The 23,055-nt window shown below is 44.2% G+C and overlaps 1 protein-coding gene across 1 annotated transcript; it reads right to left on the bottom strand.

Annotated features, from left to right (window-relative positions):
- Nucleotides 1-3,478: 3,478 nt before the first annotated feature.
- Nucleotides 3,479-15,577, bottom strand: LOC135533811 (ras-related protein Rab-12-like). The gene is made up of 4 exons (XM_064961036.1): nt 15,204-15,577; nt 11,206-11,266; nt 4,736-4,874; nt 3,479-3,667 (listed from the first exon to the last, which is right to left on the bottom strand). Exons 1-4 carry the CDS (start codon nt 15,418-15,420, stop codon nt 3,479-3,481), a joined length of 606 nt encoding a protein of 201 aa, XP_064817108.1. The 5' UTR covers nt 15,421-15,577.
- Between the last annotated feature and the right edge of the window lie 7,478 nt (nt 15,578-23,055).

Below are 23,055 nucleotides of genomic sequence, written 5' to 3'. Positions count from 1 at the left end.
GTGTATATTAGTACTGTGATGTATATCAGTACTGTGATGTATATCAGTACTGTGATGTATATCAGTACTGTGATGTACATTAGTACTGTGATGTACATTAGTACTGTGATGTACATTAGTACTGTGATGTACATTAGTACTGTGATGTACATTAGTACTGTGATGTATATCAGTACTGTGATGTATATCAGTACTGTGATGTATATCAGTACTGTGATGTATATTAGTACTGTGATGTATATCAGTACTGTGATGTATATCAGTACTGTGATGTATATTAGTACTGTGATGTATATTAGTACTGTGATGTATATTAGTACTGTGATGTACAGTACAGTACTGTGATGTATATTAGTACTGTGATGTACATTAGTACTGTGGTGTATATTAGTACTGTGATGTATACTAGTACTGTGATGCACATTAGTACTGTGATGCACATTAGTACTGTGATGCACATTAGTACTGTGATGCACATTAGTACTGTGATGCACATTAGTACTGTGATGCACATTAGTACTGTGATGCACATTAGTACTGTGATGCATATTAGTACTGTGGTGTATATTAGTACTGTGATGTATATTAGTACTGTGATGTATATTAGTACTGTGATGTATATTAGTACTGTGATGTACATCAGTACTGTGATGTATATCAGTACTGTGATGTATATTAGTACTGTGATGTACATTAGTACTGTGATGTATATTAGTACTGTGATGTATATTAGTACTGTGGTGTATATTAGTACTGTGATGTACAGTACTGTGATGCATATTAGTACTGTGATGTACATTAGTACTGTGGTGTATATTAGTACTGTGGTGTATATTAGTACTGTGATGTATATTAGTACTGTGGTGTATATTAGTACTGTGATGTATATTAGTACTGTGATGTACAGTACTGTGATGTATATTAGTACTGTGATGTATATTAGTACTGTGATGTATATTAGTACTGTGATGTATATTAGTACTGTGATGCATATTAGTACTGTGATGCACATTAGTACTGTGATGCACATTAGTACTGTGATGCACATTAGTACTGTGATGTACATTAGTACTGTGATGTACATTAGTACTGTGATGTGTATTAGTACTGTGATGTATATTAGTACTGTGGGGTATATTAGTACTGTGATGTACATTAGTACTGTGGTGTATATTAGTACTGTGATGTATATTAGTACTGTGATGTATATTAGTACTGTGGTGTATATTAGTACTGTGATGTATATTAGTACTGTGATGTACAGTACTGTGATGTATATTAGTACTGTGATGTACATTAGTACTGTGATGTATATTAGTACTGTGATGTACATTAGTACTGTGATGCACATTAGTACTGTGATGTACATTAGTACTGTGATGTATATTAGTACTGTGGTGTATATTAGTACTGTGGTGTATATTAGTACTGTGATGTATATTAGTACTGTGATGTATATTAGTACTGTGATGTATATTAGTACTGTGATGTATATTAGTACTGTGATGTATATTAGTACTGTGATGTATATTAGTACTGTGATGTACAGTACAGTACTGTGATGCATATTAGTACTGTGATGTACAGTACTGTGATGTATATCAGTACTGTGATGTATATCAGTACTGTGGTGTATATTAGTACTGTGATGTATATTAGTACTGTGATGTATATTAGTACTGTGATGTACATCAGTACTGTGATGTATATCAGTACTGTGGTGTATATTAGTACTGTGATGTATATTAGTACTGTGATGTATATCAGTACTGTGATGTATATCAGTACTGTGATGTATATCAGTACTGTGATGTATATCAGTACTGTGATGTATATCAGTACTGTGATGTACATTAGTACTGTGATGTACATTAGTACTGTGATGTACATTAGTACTGTGATGTACATTAGTACTGTGATGTATATCAGTACTGTGATGTATATCAGTACTGTGATGTATATTAGTACTGTGATGTATATCAGTACTGTGATGTATATCAGTACTGTGATGTATATTAGTACTGTGATGTATATTAGTACTGTGATGTATATTAGTACTGTGATGTACAGTACAGTACTGTGATGTATATTAGTACTGTGATGTATATTAGTACTGTGATGTACATTAGTACTGTGGTGTATATTAGTACTGTGGTGTATATTAGTACTGTGGTGTATATTAGTACTGTGATGTATATTAGTACTGTGATGTATATTAGTACTGTGATGTACATTAGTACTGTGGTGTATATTAGTACTGTGATGTATATCAGTACTGTGATGTATATTAGTACTGTGGTGTATATTAGTACTGTGATGTATATCAGTACTGTGATGTACATTAGTACTGTGATGCATATTAGTACTGTGATGTATATTAGTACTGTGGTGTATATTAGTACTGTGATGTATATTAGTACTGTGATGTACAGTACTGTGATGTATATTAGTACTGTGATGCATATTAGTACTGTGATGCACATTAGTACTGTGATGTACATTAGTACTGTGATGCATATTAGTACTGTGATGCACATTAGTACTGTGATGCACATTAGTACTGTGATGTACATTAGTACTGTGATGTATATTAGTACTGTGATGTATATTAGTACTGTGATGTACATTAGTACTGTGGTGTATATTAGTACTGTGATGTATATCAGTACTGTGATGTATATTAGTACTGTGATGTATATTAGTACTGTGATGTATATTAGTACTGTGATGTACATTAGTACTGTGGTGTATATTAGTACTGTGATGTATATCAGTACTGTGATGTATATTAGTACTGTGGTGTATATTAGTACTGTGATGTATATTAGTACTGTGATGTACAGTACTGTGATGTATATTAGTACTGTGATGCATATTAGTACTGTGATGCACATTAGTACTGTGATGCATATTAGTACTGTGATGCACATTAGTACTGTGATGCACATTAGTACTGTGATGCACATTAGTACTGTGATGTATATTAGTACTGTGATGTATATTAGTACTGTGGTGTATATTAGTACTGTGATGTATATTAGTACTGTGATGTATATTAGTACTGTGATGTATATTAGTACTGTGATGTATATCAGTACTGTGATGTATATCAGTACTGTGATGTATATTAGTACTGTGATGTATATTAGTACTGTGATGTATATTAGTACTGTGATGTATATTAGTACTGTGATGTACAGTACAGTACTGTGATGTATATTAGTACTGTGGTGTATATTAGTACTGTGATGTATATCAGTACTGTGATGTATTTCAGTACTGTGATGTATATTAGTACTGTGATGTATATTAGTACTGTGATGTACAGTACAGTACTGTGATGTATATTAGTACTGTGATGTATATTAGTACTGTGATGTACAGTACAGTACTGTGATGTATATTAGTACTGTGATGTATATTAGTACTGTGATGTACAGTACAGTACTGTGATGCGCTACACAATCTGTTAAATCCATCAGTGAAGATTAGAAGTAAAGAAAACCCTGACTTGGGGAAATTTCCTCTCTGAGAAGGTTTTTCCCGTCAACTGATTGTAGATCAGTATTCGACTCACCCTCTCCGCAGTCTGTTTAGTGATGATGCGGTCCGTCTCACAGTCCAGCTTGTTCCCCACCAGCAGCAGCTCTGCCTCTTCTGAAGCATACTGGCCAATGACAGAGAGGAGAGAGATGAGATGTATGTAATGTGCACTACTCCCTTCACAGAAGCTCCAATCAGAATAGAAAGAGCATCCCGGAGTCGCCTCTTCACTGTTGACGTTGAGACTGGGGTTTTGCGGGTACTATTTAATGAAGCTGCCGGTTGAGGACTTGTGAGGCGTCTGTTTCTCAAACTAGACACTCTAATGTACTTGTCCTCTTGCTCAGTTGTGCACCGGGGCCTCCCACTCTTCTTTCTATTCTGGTTAGAGCCAGTTTGAGCTGTTCTGTGAAGGGTGTAGTACACAACGTTGTACGAGATCTTCAGTTTCTTGGCAATTTCTCGCATGGAATAGCCTTAATTTCTCAGAACAAGAATGGACTGACGAGTTTCAGAAGAAAGTTATTTGTTTGTGGCCATTTTGAGCCTGTAATCGAACCCACAAATGCTGATGCTCCAGATACTCAACTAGTCTAAAGAAGGCCAGTTTTATTGCTTCTTTAATCAGAACAGTTTTCAGCTGTGCTAACCTAATTTCCAAAGGGTTTTCTAATGATCAATTTGCCTTTTAAAATGATAAACTTGGATTAGCTAACACAACGTGCCATTGGAACACAGGAGTGATGTTTGCTGATAATGGGTCTCTACTCCATTTTTTTTTTTAATCTGCCGTTTCCAGCTGCAATAGTCATTTACAACATTAACAATGTCGACACTGTATTTCTGATCAATTTGATATTATTATAACAAACCATTTTTTTTTTTGCTTTTCTTTTCAAAAACAAGGCCATTTTCGAAGTGACCCCAAACTTTTGAACGGTAGTGTATATTACTGTAGTAACAGAGAGGAGAGGTATGTGGCCCATCCCAGTGGTGTTCCGGGCTGGTCCTTTGTGCCTAGTACTACATAATGATTTCTGTTATCAATGATAATCCACGATGATGTATAAGGCCCTGAGTTTTAAAAAATATATAACAAATTTGACCTGAGCAGGGGAGAAAAAAACAGCAATATAAAAGTTTGGATACAATGGAGAAAAAAAAGGTAATGTATTGATAATATCACTTTTACCTTGTCGATCATCTTCATCCACTTGGGAAGGTCGTCGAACGTTTCCTGCTTGGTGATGTCATAGACCAGTACTATCCCTTTGGCCCCACGGTAGTAGGCGGAGGTTATACTGTTGAACCTCTCCTGACCAGCTGTATCCCTGGAGGTACAGGACACATCACATATCAGACTGGATCTATGAGTTAGAGACAGGACACATCAGACTGGATCCATGAGTTAGAGACAGAACACACATCAGACTGGATCTATGAGTTAGAGACAGGACACATCACACATCAGACTGGATCCATGAGTTAGAGACAGGACACACATCAGACTGGATCCATGAGTTAGAGACAGAACACACATCAGACTGGATCCATGAGTTAGAGACAGGACACACATCAGACTGGATCTATGAGTTAGAGACAGGACACACATCAGACTGGATCCATGAGTTAGAGACAGGACACACATCAGACTGGATCTATGAGTTAGAGACAGGACACACATCAGACTGGATCCATGAGTTAGAGACAGGACACACATCAGACTGGATCCATGAGTTAGAGACAGGACACACATCAGACTGGATCTATGAGTTAGAGACAGGACACACATCAGACTGGATCTATGAGTTAGAGACAGGACACACATCAGACTGGATCCATGAGTTAGAGACAGGACACACATCAGACTGGATCTATGAGTTAGAGACAGGACACACATCAGACTGGATCTATGAGTTAGAGACAGGACACACATCAGACTGGATCTATGAGTTAGAGACAGGACACACATCAGACTGGATCCATGAGTTAGAGACAGGACACACATCAGACTGGATCTATGAGTTAGAGACAGGACACACATCAGACTGGATCCATGAGTTAGAGACAGGACACACATCAGACTGGATCTATGAGTTAGAGACAGGACACACATCAGACTGGATCTATGAGTTAGAGACAGGACACACATCAGACTGGATCTATGAGTTAGAGACAGGACACACATCAGACTGGATCCATGAGTTAGAGACAGGACACACATCACATATCAGACTGGATCCATGAGTTAGAGACAGGACACATCAGACTGGATCTATGAGTTAGAGACAGGACACACATCAGACTGGATCTATGAGTTAGAGACAGGACACACATCAGACTGGATCCATGAGTTAGAGACAGGACACACATCAGACTGGATCTATGAGTTAGAGACAGGACAGACATCAGACTGGATCTATGAGTTAGAGACAGGACACACATCAGACTGGATCTATGAGTTAGAGACAGGACACACATCAGACTGGATCTATGAGTTAGAGACAGGACACACATCAGACTGGATCCATGAGTTAGAGACAGGACACACATCACATATCAGACCGGAGCTATGAGTTAGGGCCATGAGGTTTTCCAGACCAAGTCACCTGACATGACCTGGGAAAATAAGGCCCTAGTTAAAGCTAATAACATGTGTTGGTCAGGGAAAACTGGGCCCTAGTTAAAGCTAATAACATGTGTTCGTCAGGGAAAACTGGGCCCTAGTTAAAGCTAATAACATGTGTTCGTCAGGGAAAACTGGGCCCTAGTTAAAGCTAATAACATGTGTTGGTCAGGGAAAACTGAGCCCTAGTTAAAGCTAATAACATGTGTTGGTCAGTGAAAACTGGGCCCTAGTTAAAGCTAATAACAAACAAAGAAATTGCTGAACTTCATGTGAATTAATTTCCATATACAAATCTAGCCAACTATGGTGCAGAGGTAAACAGACCGTCAGTCAATCCGCCCGCCAGTCAGTCAGTCAGTCCGCCAGCCAGCCAGCCAGCCAGCCAGCCAGCCAGCCAGCCCGCCAGCCAGTCAGTCCGCCCGCCAGCCAGCCAGCCAGCCCGCCAGCTAGCCAGCCAGCCAGTCCGCCAGTCAGTCAGCCAGTCAGCCAGCCCGCCAGCCAGCCCGCCAGTCAGTCCGCCAGCCAGCCAGCCAGCCAGCCAGCCAGTCAGTCAGTCCACCAGCTAGTCAGTCAGTCCGCCAGTCAGTCAGTCCGCCAGCCAGTCAGCCAGCCAGTCAGTCAGTCCACCAGCTAGTCAGTCAGTCCGCCAGCTAGTCAGTCAGTCCGCCAGCCAGCCAGCCAGCCAGCCAGTCAGTCAGTCCACCAGCTAGTCAGTCAGTCCACCAGCCAGTCAGTCAGTCCGCCAGCCAGTCAGTCAGTCAGTACACCAGCCAGTCAGTCAGTACACCAGCTAGTCAGTCAGTCCGCCAGCCAGTCAGTCAGTCCGCCAGCCAGTCAGTCAGTCAGTACACCAGCCAGTCAGTCAGTACACCAGCCAGTCAGTCAGTACACCAGCCAGTCAGTCAGTACACCAGCCAGTCAGTCAGTCCACCAGCCAGTCAGTCCACCAGCCAGTCAGTCCACCAGCCAGTCAGTCAGTGTATGAGCAGCAGTAGAGAAGTAGAAGTGACAAAGCAGGGTTAGATGTTGCCTCCCATGAAGTGGTTAGGGCTGACTGACAGGCCAAGAGAGCGGTTAGGGCTGACTGACAGGCCAAGAGAGCGGTTAGGGCTGACTGACAGGCCAAGAGAGCGGTTAGGGCTGACAGACAGGCCAAGAGAGAGGTTAGGGCTGACAGACAGGCCAAGAGAGAGGTTAGGGCTGACTGACAGGCCAAGAGAGAGGTTAGGGCAGACACCTGAAACCCCACCTCTTCAAGGAATACCTAGGATAGGATAAAGTAATCCTTCTCACCCCCCCCCCCCTTAAATGATTTAGATGCACTATTGTAAAGTGGCTGTTCCACTGGATGTCAGAAGGTGAATTCACCAATTTGTAAGTCGCTCTGGATAAGAGCGTCTGCTAAATGACTTAAATGTAATGTAAATGTAAGAGAGAGGTTAGGGCTGACTGACAGGCCAAGAGAGAGGTTAGGGCAGACTGACAGGCCAAGAGAGAGGTTAGGGCAGACTGACAGGCCAAGAGAGAGGTTAGGGCAGACTGACAGGCCAAGAGAGAGGTTAGGGCAGACTGACAGGCCAAGAGAGAGGTTAGGGCAGACTGACAGGCCAAGAGAGAGGTTAGGGCTGACTGACAGGCCAAGAGAGAGGTTAGGGCTGACTGACAGGCCAAGAGAGAGGTTAGGGCTGACTGACAGGCCAAGAGAGAGGTTAGGGCTGACTGACAGGCCAAGAGAGAGGTTAGGGCTGACTGACAGGCCAAGAGAGGTTAGGGCTGACTGACAGGCCAAGAGAGAGGTTAGGGCTGACTGACAGGCCAAGAGAGAGGTTAGGGCTGACTGACAGGCCAAGAGAGAGGTTAGGGCTGACTGACAGGCCAAGAGAGCGGTTAGGGCTGACAGACAGGCCAAGAGAGAGGTTAGGGCTGACTGACAGGCCAAGAGAGAGGTTAGGGCAGACTGACAGGCCAAGAGAGAGGTTAGGGCTGACTGACAGGCCAAGAGAGAGGTTAGGGCTGACTGACAGGCCAAGAGAGCGGTTAGGGCTGACAGACAGGCCAAGAGAGAGGTTAGGGCTGACTGACAGGCCAAGAGAGAGGTTAGGGCAGACTGACAGGCCAAGAGAGAGGTTAGGGCTGACTGACAGGCCAAGAGAGAGGTTAGGGCAGACTGACAGGCCAAGAGAGAGGTTAGGGCAGACTGACAGGCCAAGAGAGAGGTTAGGGCTGACTGACAGGCCAAGAGAGCGGTTAGGGCTGACAGACAGGCCAAGAGAGAGGTTAGGGCTGACTGACAGGCCAAGAGAGAGGTTAGGGCAGACTGACAGGCCAAGAGAGAGGTTAGGGCTGACTGACAGGCCAAGAGAGAGGTTAGGGCTGACTGACAGGCCAAGAGAGAGGTTAGGGCTGACTGACAGGCCAAGAGAGGGGTTAGGGCTGACTGACAGGCCAAGAGAGAGGTTAGGGCTGACTGACAGGCCAAGAGAGAGGTTAGGGCTGACTGACAGGCCAAGAGAGAGGTTAGGGCAGACTGACAGGCCAAGAGAGAGGTTAGGGCTGACTGACAGGCCAAGAGAGAGGTTAGGGCTGACTGACAGGCCAAGAGAGAGGTTAGGGCTGACTGACAGGCCAAGAGAGCGGTTAGGGCTGACAGACAGGCCAAGAGAGCGGTTAGGGCTGACAGACAGGACAAGAGAGCGGTTAGGGCTGACAGACAGGACAAGAGAGCGGTTAGGGCTGACTGACAGGCCAAGAGAGAGGTTAGGGCTGACAGACAGGCCAAGAGAGAGATTAGGGCTGACAGACCGGTCAAGAAAGACAAGTTAAGGCAGACTGACAAAAAGAGAGAGAGGTTAGGGTTGACTGACACAGTGATGGAGCCTCAGCCAAGACCAGGTGGTGAGAGGAGGCAGTCAGCACGAGTACGTAGACAGGCATCCTGAATCGACGGGGGATGGGTGGAGGTAGGGACACGAGAGATTGGGAGTGGATGAGGGACGAGGTCGGTAAAACAGAACAAATTGTGTTATCAGTGAAGGCTATGCACACATTTCAGCCCAGGTAGCAGTCACACACTCATCCTACATGGCAACATCAGCATGTGTAGCTACAGTATCTGTGGTGTCATGTAGCCGTAGCATGAAAAGGTCAGCTACTCTGTGCAGCGGAAGTGAACAAGACAGAACGGTCGATTACTGTCGACTGAAGCGTCACTTAATGTTGTATGTCAGGGGTCATCAAACTACATTCAGCCACGGGACAATGTCTTCTTGAGTGGATGGTCAGGGGGCCAGATCATAACGGCTAGCGTAGCCTAGTGGTTAGAGGGGAGGGGCGGCAGCGTAGCCTAGTGGTTAGAGGGGAGGGGCGGCAGCGTAGCCTAGTGGTTAGAGGGGAGGAGCAGCAGCGTAGCCTAGTGGTTAGAGGGGAGGGGCAGCAGCGTAGCCTAGTGGTTAGAGGGGAGGGGCGGCAGCGTAGCCTAGTGGTTAGAGGGGAGGGGCGGCAGCGTAGCCTAGTGGTTAGAGTGGAGGGGCGGCAGGGTAGCCTAGTGGTTAGAGGGGAGGTGCGGCAGCGTAGCCTAGTGGTTAGAGGGGAGGGGCGGCAGCGTAGCCTAGTGGTTAGAGGGGAGGAGCGGCAGCGTAGCCTAGTGGTTAGAGGGGAGGAGCGGCAGCGTAGCCTAGTGGTTAGAGGGGAGGGGCGGCAGCGTAGCCTAGTGGTTAGAGGGGAGGGGCGGCAGCGTAGCCTAGTGGTTAGAGGGGAGGGGCGGCAGCGTAGCCTAGTGGTTAGAGTGGAGGGGCGGCAGCGTAGCCTAGTGGTTAGAGGAATAGGGGCGGCAGCGTAGCCTAGTGGTTAGAGGGGAGGGGCGGCAGGTAGCCTAGTGGTTAGAGGGGAGGGGCGGCAGGTAGCCTAGTGGTTAGAGGGGAGGGGCGGCAGCGTAGCCTAGTGGTTAGAGGGGAGGGGCGGCAGTGTAGCCTAGTGGTTAAAGTGGAGGGGCGGCAGCGTAGCCTAGTGGTTAGAGTGGAGGGCGGCGCGTGAGCCTAGTGGTTAGAGGGGAGGGGCGGCAGGTAGCCTAGTGGTTAGTGGGGAGGGGCGGCAGGTAGCCTAGTGGTTAGAGGGGAGGGGCGGCAGCGTAGCCTAGTGGTTAGAGCATTGGGCCAGTAACCGAAAGGTTGCAAGATCAAATCCCCGAGCTGACAAGGTAAAAAATCTGTTGTTCTACCCCTGAACAAGGCAGTTTAACCCACTGTTCCTAGGCCGTCACTGAAAATAAGAGTTTGTTCAAATTATAAGAATTTGTTCTTAAATAACTTGCCTAGTAAAAGGTCAAGTAAAAAATATTTTACTGAGTGACCGTTCATATGAGGAAATCAGTCAATTGAAATAAATAAATTAGACCCTAATCTATGGATTTCACATGACCGGGAATAGGCACCCATCTGTTGATCACAAATACCTCTTAAAAACAAATATCTCGTCACGGTATATCTGTAAATTCAAAGTGCCATCAATAAAAATGCAACTGTATTCATTGACTTTGCTTATGCCTACCCCCCACCACCACGGGGCAGTCTGTTCACAACGTTGACATCAGCAAACCGCTCGCACACGCCACGCCATACACGTGGTCTGCGGTTGTGAGGCCCGTCGGATGTACTGCCAAAGTCCCTAAAATGACGTTGGAGGCAGCTTATGGTAAAGTAATTAACATAACATTTCTCTGGCAACAGCTCTGGTTGACATTCCTGCAGGCAGCCGGGGCAATTGCACGCTCCCTCAAAACGTGAGACATCTGTGGCATTGTGTTGTTTAACAAAACTGCACATTTTAGAGTGGCCTTTTATTGTCCCCGAGCACCAGGTGCACCTGTGAAATAATCATGCTGTTTAATCAGATTTTTGATATGCCACACCTGTCAGGTGGATGGATTATCTTGGCAAAGGAGAAAATGCTCACTAACAGGGGTGTAAACACATTTCTGCGTGAGATAGTGGAACAGACAGAGGCCTATGATGACTTCCTGTTTCCTGTTGACTCACCAGATCTGCAACCTGATCTTCTTCCCTCTCAGCTCCACCGTCTTGATCTTAAAATCTACTCCTACAGGAAGAAAACAGGGCCAAATGTGTCTTTTGTCATGTTTTTCCATGCGCTTTCCCCTGTCATTCAGCCAGCCTATCAGCCAGCCAGCCAGCCTGCCTATCAGCCAGCCAGCCAGCCAGCCAGCCTGCCTATCAGCCAGCCAGCCAGCCTGCCTATCAGCCAGCCAGCCTGCCAGCCAGCCTGCCTACCTGCCAGCCAGCCAGCCTGCCAGCCAGCCTGCCTATCAGCCAGCCAGCCTGCTAGCCAGCCTGCCTATCAGCCAGCCAGCCAGCCTATCAATCAGCCAGCCAGCCAGCCTGCCTATCAGCCAGCCAGCCTGCCTATCAGCCAGCCAGCCAGCCTGCCTATCAGCCAGCCAGCCAGCCTGCCTATCAGCCAGCCAGCCAATCAGAAACAGGGGAAAGAGCATGGAAAACGTGACAACTTGACAAACAGGCTAGTTCAAGTAGCAGGTTCTTCCAAAGCACTTTGGAATAGAAGAATTCATGGAGGAAATACTACAACAAGGAAAAAGTTGTCATTTTAAATCACAAACTTCTGTGCTAGAAATGTAAAGATATTCTACATCAAATATTTTGTTTATGACAGACTGGGATGATGACACATTTCAGACACGTATTTCAATATTTATGCAAAAGTCCACAGCAGTTTTCCTCCTCACTTCCTGTCATCAAAACAACCATGAACAAGCACACAGACGGAGACCCTCGCAGGGTCCAATATGACCATCCAAAAAAGCTGCCGCTTCACAGAGATAGAGAGAGACACAGAGAGAGACACAGAGAAAGACAGAGAAAGACAGAGAGAGAGAGAGAGAGACAGAGAGAGAGAGACCGAGAGAGAGAGACAGAGAGAGAGAGACAGAGACCGAGAGAGACAGAGAGAGAGAGAGACAGAGAGAGAGAGAGAGAGACAGAGAGAGACACAGAGACACAGAGAGAGACACAGAGAAAGACAGAGAAAGACAGAGAGAGAGAGACAGAGACCGAGAGAGACACAGAGAGAGAGAGACAGACAGAGAGACAGAGAGAGAGACAGAGAGAGAGACAGAGACCGAGAGAGACACAGAGAGAGAGAGACAGACAGAGAGAGAGACAGAGAGAGAGAGACAGACAGAGAGAGAGACAGCAGAGAGAGAGACAGAGAGAGAGAGACAGAGAGAGAGAGAGAGACAGAGAGAGACAGAGAGAGACAGAGAGAGAGACACACAGAGAGAGAGAGAGACAGAGACCGAGAGAGACAGACAGACAGAGCTGTGTACCCAGGATGATAACGCACAACAAGATGGAGGCCAGAAGTGGCAGCTGCCAGAGAGGAGAGTGTCAGAGTGTGAAAGGGACTATTTTGGGAACCATGGGGACAGTGGCAGCCCTTCTGTCCTGGGTAAAGTTCCATGGCTGTGTGTGTGTGTCACAGTTATGGGTGTAGACAGTCATGAAAATAGAATAATCATCATAACTGTTGGTGTCTTCTGTCACTAGCTAGCACAGCCACAAAGACCCTAACCCTTCTGTCACTAGCTAGCACAGCCACAAAGACCCTAGCCCTTCTGTCACTAGCTAGCACAGCCACAAAGACCCTAACCCTTCTGTCACTAGCTAGCACAGCCACAAAGACCATAACCTTCTGTCACTAGCTAGCACAGCCACAAAGACCATAACCCTCTCAAGTCACTAGCTAGCACAGCCACAAAGACCTTAACCCTTCTGTCACGAGCTAGCACAGCCACAAAGACCATAACCCTTCTGTCACTAGCTAGCACAGCCACAAAGACCCTAACCCTTCTGTCACTAGCTAGCACAGCCACAAAGACCCTAACCCCTCTGTCACTAGCTAGCACAGCCACAAAGACCCTAACCCTTCTGTCACTAGCTAGCACAGCCACAAAGTCATTACATCTTATTATAAATCTAACCTTACCACACAGCTAACCCGAACCTTAACCACACTGCTAACCACACTGCTAATGCCTAGCCACACTGCTAACCCTAACGCTTAACCACACTGCTAACCGTAATGCCTTACCTTAACCACACTGCTAACCCTAATGCCTAAGCAATTTTTTGTTTTTATGAATTTTTACAATTTTGACTTTGTAGCTGGTCTATCTATGGGGAAAACTGTTCAGTTTTGCATCCAGGACATGACTCATGATAATAAACATCAATCTGCATGTGTATCCAAGTTCCTGTAGTGGTCTGCTTGATCTACCTCCAGGAGACTGTTTCACAACAGTTAAATGAGTTCCTCTTGCCTGTCAGCAAGGCAAGCCAGATTCCCTCGGTGCTTTGCGTGAGGAGAATCAAATAATTGGTGACTTGGCACACAGATGGTATGGTCATACTACAATGACTTTGTAAGAGTGGAAGTCACTCTTCTAGACAGACAATGTATCCGTTCTAGACAGACAATGTATCCGTTCTAGACAGACAATGTATCCGTTCTAGACAGACAATGTATCCGTTCTAGACAGACAATGTAGCCGTTCTAGACAGACAATGTAGCCGTTCTAGACAGACAATGTAGCCGTTCTAGACAGACAATGTATCCGTTCTAGACAGACAATGTATCCGTTCTAGACAGACAATGTATCCGTTCTAGACAGACAATGTATCCGTTCTAGACAGACAATGTATCCGTTCTAGACAGACAATGTATCCGTTCTAGACAGACAATGTATCCGTTCTAGACAGACAATGTATCCGTTCTAGACAGACAATGTATCCGTTCTAGACAGACAATGTATCCGTTCTAGACAGACAATGTATCCGTTCTAGACAGACAATGTATCCGTTCTAGATAGACAATGTATCCGTTCTAGACAGACAATGTATCCGTTCTAGACAGACAATGTATCCGTTCTAAATCCTCCCTGTGTGGAGGATTTAACTGGATCAGGCTTGAGCACAAACCGTGAGGACCGACAAGTGACCGGCAATATATGATCTCCAATCTTTCGAAGACCGTGTAGGCATCCAGAAACTAGGACCGTTTAGGCCTCCAGAAACTAGGACCGTTTAGGCCTCCAGAAACTAGGACCGTGTAGGCCTCCAGAAACTAGGACCGTTTAGGCCTCCAGAAACTAGGACCGTGTAGGCCTCCAGAAACTAGGACCGTGTAGGCCTCCAGAAACTAGGACCGTTTAGGCCTCCAGAAACTAGGACCGTTTAGGCCTCCAGAAACTAGGCTAAGAGTAGTGACTAAATCAGTGTCAGTTAAAAACATGAGGGACCAGTCTGGAACATCCCAGGGACCAGTGTTGGGCCACAGAACGAGAGGTTCAGAAACAGACCCTGAAAGTGTCACAAAGACAGACAATATAGATCTAGAACTACAGATACATTGTCTGTCTAGAACGGATACATTGTCTGTCTAGAACGGATACATTGTCTTCGCCTCACACTAAGTCCCAGGATATTTGAAACGTCAATTGATAATTACGCTGGATGTGTTGGTTCTAAAGTAAGTTAAATGTAGTAGACAGTTTATATTTATTTATGACAGAATACTGAAAGCCACCTTTGTGTTCCTCTGGTACAAGGTAGCTTAGCAACAACAACACTTCTGACAAGGCATCGGGTACCGTTACTAGGGCCCTCAGTAACGTCTAGTGTCGCTGATGGACAGGGCTTCAGTAACACTACTAGGTCTCAGTGCTGTCTGTCGGGTTGACACATGCATGTCAACAACAACCTCAAGGTTTTAAAAACATGGCAGTGTTGTCCCCTTGTAGTTACCAACTTCTTTACAAAAACTTGTCGTAAAAAATAATAATCTATGCTGGTGACTACAGGCCGACAGATAAATGTTTATACAGGTAAACGATGAGCTAGGTCGGTTTTGTCAAGTCATGTAGTTAGTGTAAACATTGCTTGCTAACTAGCCGAGGGTTTTGGCTAGCAAAGGAGGCTAACGATATCTGGCCATTCCTTACCAACGGTTGATTTACATGCTTCACAGAAGGTGTCGTCGGTAAACCTCTCCATTAGACTGGTTTTGCCTACTCCACGGGAGCCAATGATAATGATCTGAAGTTTATAATCGGCGGGTCTGGGCGGCATCTTCCTGCGGCGAGACTGTGCCCCCAGAGCCGGGGAAGCATTCGCTGATCCACCACCGGCCCTCCGTTGGATTTCATACCGTGAATCCATCAATAATTCCACATTTGAACACCTAGACACGTTTATAAAAGAGAAAATAACGATGTAGGCCCTACTTTTAGTAATTTTTCCTTTTGTCTTTGAGTTAGTTCGGGAAAGTTTCCAAATTGTTTAGCTGCTTGTCAAGAGAATCAAGGGCTGCGTTCAGTACGTTTTTACGTTCTGAAACTTTTAATTGAACTGAAATGCCGATGTACTGACCGACCGACGGACCGGTTGATTAACGGGGAAGGGTTATGGGTAGGGGAACCCTGTCAGTATGGCCAGTCGCCACACCACCAAACGGTATCAAACGTAACCCTTCCTTAGTTAGTTGGCTTAAGTCTGTTCAAGAACGTACAATACCGTTTTGGGGAAACGTGTCGTTCAGTACAAACCGTTCTGCAACGTAGCAAACGTTCAAGCAAACTGAACGCACCTCTGGTAGCTTTTTTCATTACGTCACCGCAGGGTCTTAGCTATCTGGGATCCTTGGGATGTCCTTACCCCACATTGATTTTTTTCTTTAAATTGAACCTTTATTTAACGAGGCAAGTCAGTTAAGAACATATTTTTGTTTACAATGACGGCCTACACCGGTCAAACCCGGACGACGCTGGGCCAATTGTGCGCCGCACTGTGGGACTCCCAATCACAGCCGGTTGTGATACAGCCTGGAATCGAACCATGGTCTGTAGTGACGCCTCTAGCACTGAGATGAAGCGTCACTCGGGAGCCCAAGATAGGTTAGCCAAAATAGGTTACGGCAACGTTTCCACAAACTCGGTGTTAGTTTTGTTTTTAGCCCTATCATTATACATCTGATTCAGATGATCAAAGCTTGATGATTAGTTGATTATTTCAATCAGCTGTGTAGTGGTAGGGCAAAAACCAAAAGGTGCATCCCCTTTAGGGTCCCGAAGACTGAGTTTGGAAAACGCTGACGTCCCATGGATCCCGGATAGCATTGTTCCGCACCGTCACCACAAGCGCCAGCAAACATTTCCGCTTCCGTCGCATTCCATAGGATTCGGAAAATTGCAAGCGTCCATAATAAGAAGCATGTGCATTACTGTTACCACAGCGTGAAAGTACACGCCCCCTAATAATCTCCACGGGGTTTAGGGGTGTGCACCAAGGTTGTGAACACAAAGAAAACATACTGTGTGTGACAGAAAGATAAAAATGCTAAAATGCAGAATCTAGAAATTAGCATGCCAATGTGTGTTCCAAACGTTTATCATACAGTTAGGGTGTTGGCAGTCCGGGTTCGAGTCCCAGTCGAGGCTACCCTCTCTAACTGCTCCTCATTTATCCATGTTTAGCTACAATTTCCGAGTCCACTGGAGAGGATCAGCTTGAGAAAAGTGAGGGGGGGTGTAGAATCATTGGTCTACCAATAGGATTTCCAGCCAAATAATAGGCTTTGTGAGATTGGTTTAGGCGACCCCCACCCCCACCACCTAAACAGACATTGATTCATTCATTAAAAAAGATTTCCTAAGATTTTCTACCTGCAGCAAACCTAGTGGATCATGCTTGAAATACCTGTAAAAGTAAAGTGCCCCCCCCCCAAAAAAAAAATGATATCGAATTGTAGTGTATGTAATAGAATGTCCCTGTGTTGTACCCTTTTTTCGCCACTAGATGGCAATGATATGTTACCACCTCTACTGAAAGTTGACTGGTGGGTAAAGTGACCATAAAGTCAATTTCCAAGTTGTTTTTTGGCTCGGAGTAAAACACCAATCACAGTCCTCATTTCAATGGAGTAAATCTCGCTCATTTGACCTTGGTTATGAAACTAAGCCATATCTTTATTTAATTTTCTTTGCATTTGCAACTTCAGTAGCAAAATCTTCTTGCTGCTGCCACAGGATATTGTAAAGATTAAAGTGTGCACCGCTGAAAGTAGAGACTGGGTTTAAAAGCTCTCCTACGGTGTTTCCTAGGGTGTTTCACATTATGATTTTGGTGGGTGCTATTTTTGTTGCCTCAAAACTACCTCCATTCTTCCATTTGTTTGTATGGGTCACCTCCATTCTTCCATTCGTTTGTATGGGTTACCTCCATTTTTCCATTCGTTTGTACGGGTTACCTCCATACTTCCATTCGTTTGTATGGGTTACCTCCATTCTTCTATAGCTCTGTCACCTTTGACCTCAGATGGGATGTCTCCTGGTCTGACAAACACCTCTAGTTCTGTCACCTTTGACCTCAGATGGGATGTCTCCTGGTCCGACAAACACCACCCTAGTTCTGTTACCTTTGACCTCAGATGCGGAAGGCCTACATAGGCGGATGCAAAAAAATCCCTCTAAATCTCTAGCTTAAACTGACAGATTGTAATTACTTCACTGCTATGGCCTATTTATTGCCTTACCTCCTCACGCCATTTGCACACACTGTATATAGACTTTTTTGCTTTCTATGGTGTTATTGACTGTACGCTTGTTTACTTCATGTGGAACTCTGTGTCGTTGTTTGTGTCACACTGCTTTGCTTAATCTTGGCCAGGTCGCTGTTGTAAATGAGAACTTGTTCTCAACTTGCCTACCTGGTTAAATAAATAAAGGTGAAATAAAATAAAATAAAATAAAAAAAATGTTGTTTTTTTATGTCAGTATGACATCTAGTGGCCTTTTGGGGTACTTCAACTATCCACTGGTGTCTGTCTACCCATTGTTGTTTGTGGAGATATACTTGAAAACGAAAGGTCAAGATTGAATGTATTGAGTTACACATTCTACAAGCTATCGAGGCTACTAGGCAGTATATCTACAACAGGAACATACACCTTGAAATGGGAATAAAACTACCATTGCATGCAGTGCTATAATATAATTTAATATGTGGTTTCAAGCAACTATATTCATTATCTAGTGCATTTCTACAATGTAATTCATTATATTGGTCCAAAATGGTGAGAGTTCTCACTGGGGTCTGGCTTTTCCTGCTCACCATAAGCACTTACCAAAAACCAAAGCTATATATATATATATATATATATATATATATATATATATATATATATATATGCTGGTTAAGTGTGCCTTGAATTCTAAATAAATCACAGACAGTGTCACCAGCAAAGCACCCCGACACCATCACACCTCCTCCTCCATGCTTCACGGTGGGAACCACACATGCAGAGATCATCCATTCACCAACTCTGCATCTTACAAAGACACGGCGGTTGGAACCAAAAATCTCAAATTTGGACTCATCAGATCAAAGGACAGATTTCCACCAGTCTAATGTCCATTGCTCGTGTTTCTTGGCCCGAGCAAGTCTCTTCTTATTATTGGTGTCCTTTAGTAACGAAGGCCTGATTCACGCAGTTTCCTCTGAACAGTTGATGTTGAGATGTGTCTGTTACATAACTCTGTGGAGCGTTTATTTGGGCTGCAATCTGAGGCTGGTAACTCTAATGAGCTTGAATTTTGTTACATTGCAGCCTAATTCTAAAATAGATTAAACTGTTATTTCTTTGTATACATACATACATACAGGATTTTATGTTTGCTAATTTGTATAAAAAAATATTATATATAAAAAAACATTTACATAAGCATTCAGACCCTTTACTCAGTACTTTGTTGAAGCACTATTTGGCAGCAATTACAACATCGAGTCGTCTTGGGTATGAAGCTAAAAGATTGGCACACTTGTATTTGGGGAGTTTCTCCCATTCTTCTCTGCAGATCCTCTCAAGCTCTGTCAGGTTGGATGGGGAGCGTTGCTGCACAGCTATTTTCAGGTCTCTCCAGAGATGTTCGGGTTGGGTTCAAGTCCGGGCTCTGGCTGGGCCACTCAAGGACATTCAGAGACTTGTCCCGAAGCCACTCCTGCGTTGTCTTGACTGCGTTGTGTTGGCTGTGTGCTTAGGGTTGTTGTCTTGTTGGAAGGTGAACCTTCGCCCTAGTCTGAGGTCCTGAGCGCTCTGGAGCAGGTTTTCATCAAGGATCTCTCTGTACTTTGCTCCGTTCATCTTTCCCTTAATCCTGACTAGTCTCCCAGTCCCTACCCGCTGAAAAACATCCCCACAGCATGATGCTGCCACCACCATGCGTCACCGTAGGGATGGTGCCAGGTTTCCTCCAGACGTGACACTTGGCATTCAGGCAAATAGTTCAATCTTGGTTTCATCAGACCAGAGAATCTTGTATCTCATGATCCGAGAGTCTTTAGGTGCCTTTTGGCAAACTCTACAGACAATTCCTTTGACCTCATGGATTGGTATTTGCTCTGAAATGCACTGTCAACTGTGGGACCTTAACTAGACAGGTTTGTGCCTTTCCAAATCATGTCCGATCGTTTTAATTTACCACAGTTAGACTCCAATCAAGTTGTAGAAACATCTCAAGGATGGTCAATGGAAACAGGATGCACCTGAGCTCAATTTCAAGTATCATAGAAAAGGGTCTGTATACCTATGTAAATAAGGTTTATTTTTTATTTTTTTTATAAATATGCAAAACATTTAAAAAAAACTGTTTTCACTTTGTCATTATGGGGTATTGTGTGTAGATTGCTGAAAAAAATATAATATTTAATCAATTTTAGAATAAGGCTCTAATGTAACAAAATGTGGAAAAGTAAAAGGGTCTGAATACTTTCCAAAGGCCCTGTATGTACATATCTACCTCAAATACCTCGTACCCCTGTGTATATAACCAAGTTATTACCTCGTACCCCTGTGTATATAACCAAGGTATTACCTCGTACCCCTGTGTATATAACCAAGGTATTACCTCATACCCCTGCGTATATAACCAAGGTATTACCTCGTACCCCTGTGTATATAACCAAGTTATTACCTCGTACCCCTGTGTGTATAACCAAGTTATTACCTCGTACCCCTGTGTATATATCCAAGTTATTACCTCGTACCCCTGCGTATATAACCAAGGTATTACATCGTACCCCTGCACATTGACTCAGTACTTGTACCCGGTGTATATAACCAAGTTATTACCTCGTACCCCTGTGTATATAACCAAGGTATTACCTCGTACCCCTGCACATTGACTCAGTACTTGTACCCTGTGTATAAAACCAAGTTATTACCTCGTACCCCTGTGTATATAACCAAATTATTACCTCATACCCCTGCGTATATAACCAAGGTATTACCTCATACCCCTGCACATTGACTCAGTACTTGTACCCTGTGTATATAACCAAGTTATTACCTCGTACCCCTGTGTGTATAACCAAGTTTTTACCTCGTACCCCTGTCTATATAGCCAGGTTATTACCTAGTAGCCCTGTGTATATAACCAAGTTATTACCTCGCACCCCTGTGTGTATAACCAAGTTATTAACTCGTACCCCTGTCTATATAGCCAGGTTATTACCTAGGACCCCTGTGTATATAACCACGTTATTACCTCGTACCCCTGTGTATATAACCAAGTTATTACCTCGTACCCCTGTCTATATAGCCAGGTTATTACCTAGGACCCCTGTGTATATAACCAAGTTATTACCTTGTACCCTGTGTATATAACCAAGTTATTACCTCGTACCCCTGCACATTGACTTGGTACTGGTACCCTGTGTATATAACCAAGTTATTAGCTCGTACCACTGCACATTGACTCGGTACTGGTACCCTGTGTATATAACCAAGTTATTACCTCGTACCCCTGCACATTGACTCAGTACTGGTACCCTGTGTATATAACCAAGTTATTAACTCGTACCCCTGCACATTGACTCAGTACTGGTACCCTGTGTATATAACCAAGTTATTACCTCATACCCCTGCACATTGACTTGGTACTGGTACCCTGTGTATATAACCAAGTTATTACCTCGTACCCCTGCACATTGACTCGGTACTGGTACCCTGTGTATATAACCAAGTTATTACCTCGTACCCCTGCACATTGACTCGGTACTGGTACCCTGTGTATATAACCAAGTTAGTCTACACCTGTTGTTTACCAAGGACCCTTCAGTCAGCATTTCACTGTTAGTCTACACCTGTTGTTTACCAAGCATTACACTGTTAGTCCACACCTGTTGTTTACCAATCATTTCACTGTTAGTCTACACCGGTTGTTTACCAAGCATTACACTGTTAGTCTACACCTGTTGTTTACCAAGGACCCTTCAGTCAGCATTTCACTGTTAGTCCACACCTGTTGTTTACCAAGCATTTCACTGTTAGTCTACACCTGTTGTTTACCAGGCATTTCACTGTTAGTCCACACCTGTTGTTTACCAAGGACCGTTCAGTCAGCATTACACTGTTAGTCTACACCTGTTGTTTACCAAGCATTTCACTGTTAGTCCACACCTGTTGTTTACCAAGCATTTCACTGTTAGTCCACACCTGTTGTTTACCAAGCATTTCACTGTTAGTCTACACCTGTTGTTTACCAAGGACCCTTCAGTCAGCATTACACTGTTAGTCTACACCTGTTGTTTACCAAGCATTTCACTGTTAGTCCACACCTGTTGTTTACCAAGCATTTCACTGTTAGTCTACACCTGTTGTTTACCAAGCATTTCACTGTTAGTCCACACCTGTTGTTTACCAAGGACCCTTCAGTCAGCATTACACTGTTAGTCCACACCTGTTGTTTACCAAGCATTTCACTGTTAGTCTACACCTGTTGTTTACCAAGGACCCTTCAGTCAGCATTACACTGTTAGTCCACACCTGTTGTTTACCAAGCATTTCACTGTTAGTCTACACCTGTTGTTTACCAAGGACCCTTCAGTCAGCATTACACTGTTAGTCCACACCTGTTGTTTACCAAGCATTACACTGTTAGTCCACACCTGTTGTTTACCAAGCATTTCACTGTTAGTCTACACCTGTTGTTTACCAAGCATTTCACTGTTAGTCTACACCTGTTGTTTACCAAGCATTTCACTGTTAGTCCACACCTGTTGTTTCCCAAGCATTTCACTGTTAGTCTACACCTGTTGTTTACCAAGCATTTCACTGTTAGTCTACACCTGTTGTTTACCAAGCATTTCACTGTTAGTCCACACCTGTTGTTTACCAAGCATTTCACTGTTAGTCCACACCTGTTGTTTACCAAGGACCCTTCAGTCAGCATTTCACTGTTAGTCTACACCTGTTGTTTACCAAGCATTTCACTGTTAGTCCACACCTGTTGTTTACCAAGCAGTTCACTGTTAGTCTACACCTGTTGTTTACCAAGCATTTCACTGTTAGTCCACACCTGTTGTTTACCAAGCATTTCACTGTTAGTCTACACCTGTTGTTTACCAAGGACCCTTCAGTCAGCATTTCACTGTTAGTCTACACCTGTTGTTTACCAAGCATTTCACTGTTAGTCTACACCTGGTGTTTACCAAGCATTTCACTGTTAGTCCACACCTGTTGTTTACCAAGGACCCTTCAGTCAGCATTACACTGTTAGTCTACACCTGTTGTTTACCAAGCATTTCACTGTTAGTCCACACCTGTTGTTTACCAAGCATTACACTGTTAGTCTACACCTGTTGTTTACCAAGCATTTCACTGTTAGTCCACACCTGTTGTTTACCAAGGACCCTTCAGTCAGCATTACACTGTTAGTCCACACCTGTTGTTTACCAAGGACCCTTCAGTCAGCATTACACTGTTAGTCTACACCTGTTGTTTACCAAGCATTTCACTGT

Source organism: Oncorhynchus masou, unplaced genomic scaffold, assembly GCF_036934945.1.
Source record: "Oncorhynchus masou masou isolate Uvic2021 unplaced genomic scaffold, UVic_Omas_1.1 unplaced_scaffold_2679, whole genome shotgun sequence".
In the NCBI taxonomy this organism is placed as follows: domain Eukaryota; kingdom Metazoa; phylum Chordata; class Actinopteri; order Salmoniformes; family Salmonidae; genus Oncorhynchus; species Oncorhynchus masou.
Note: the sequence above shows the minus strand (reverse complement) of the source record. Positions and strands in the feature narration are given on the sequence as shown.

Bases quoted from the DNA above. Each gene is read 5' to 3' on its own strand.
- LOC135533811 (XM_064961036.1), bottom strand. From the start codon at position 15,420: ATGGATTCACGGTATGAAATCCAACGGAGGGCCGGTGGTGGATCAGCG. The intron at 4,875-11,205 runs GTGAGTCAACAG...CTGTACCTCCAG, and splicing joins AAGATCAGGTTGCAGATCTG to GGATACAGCTGGTCAGGAGA. The intron at 3,668-4,735 runs GTAAAAGTGATA...GTCATTGGCCAG, and splicing joins GGATGAAGATGATCGACAAG to TATGCTTCAGAAGAGGCAGA.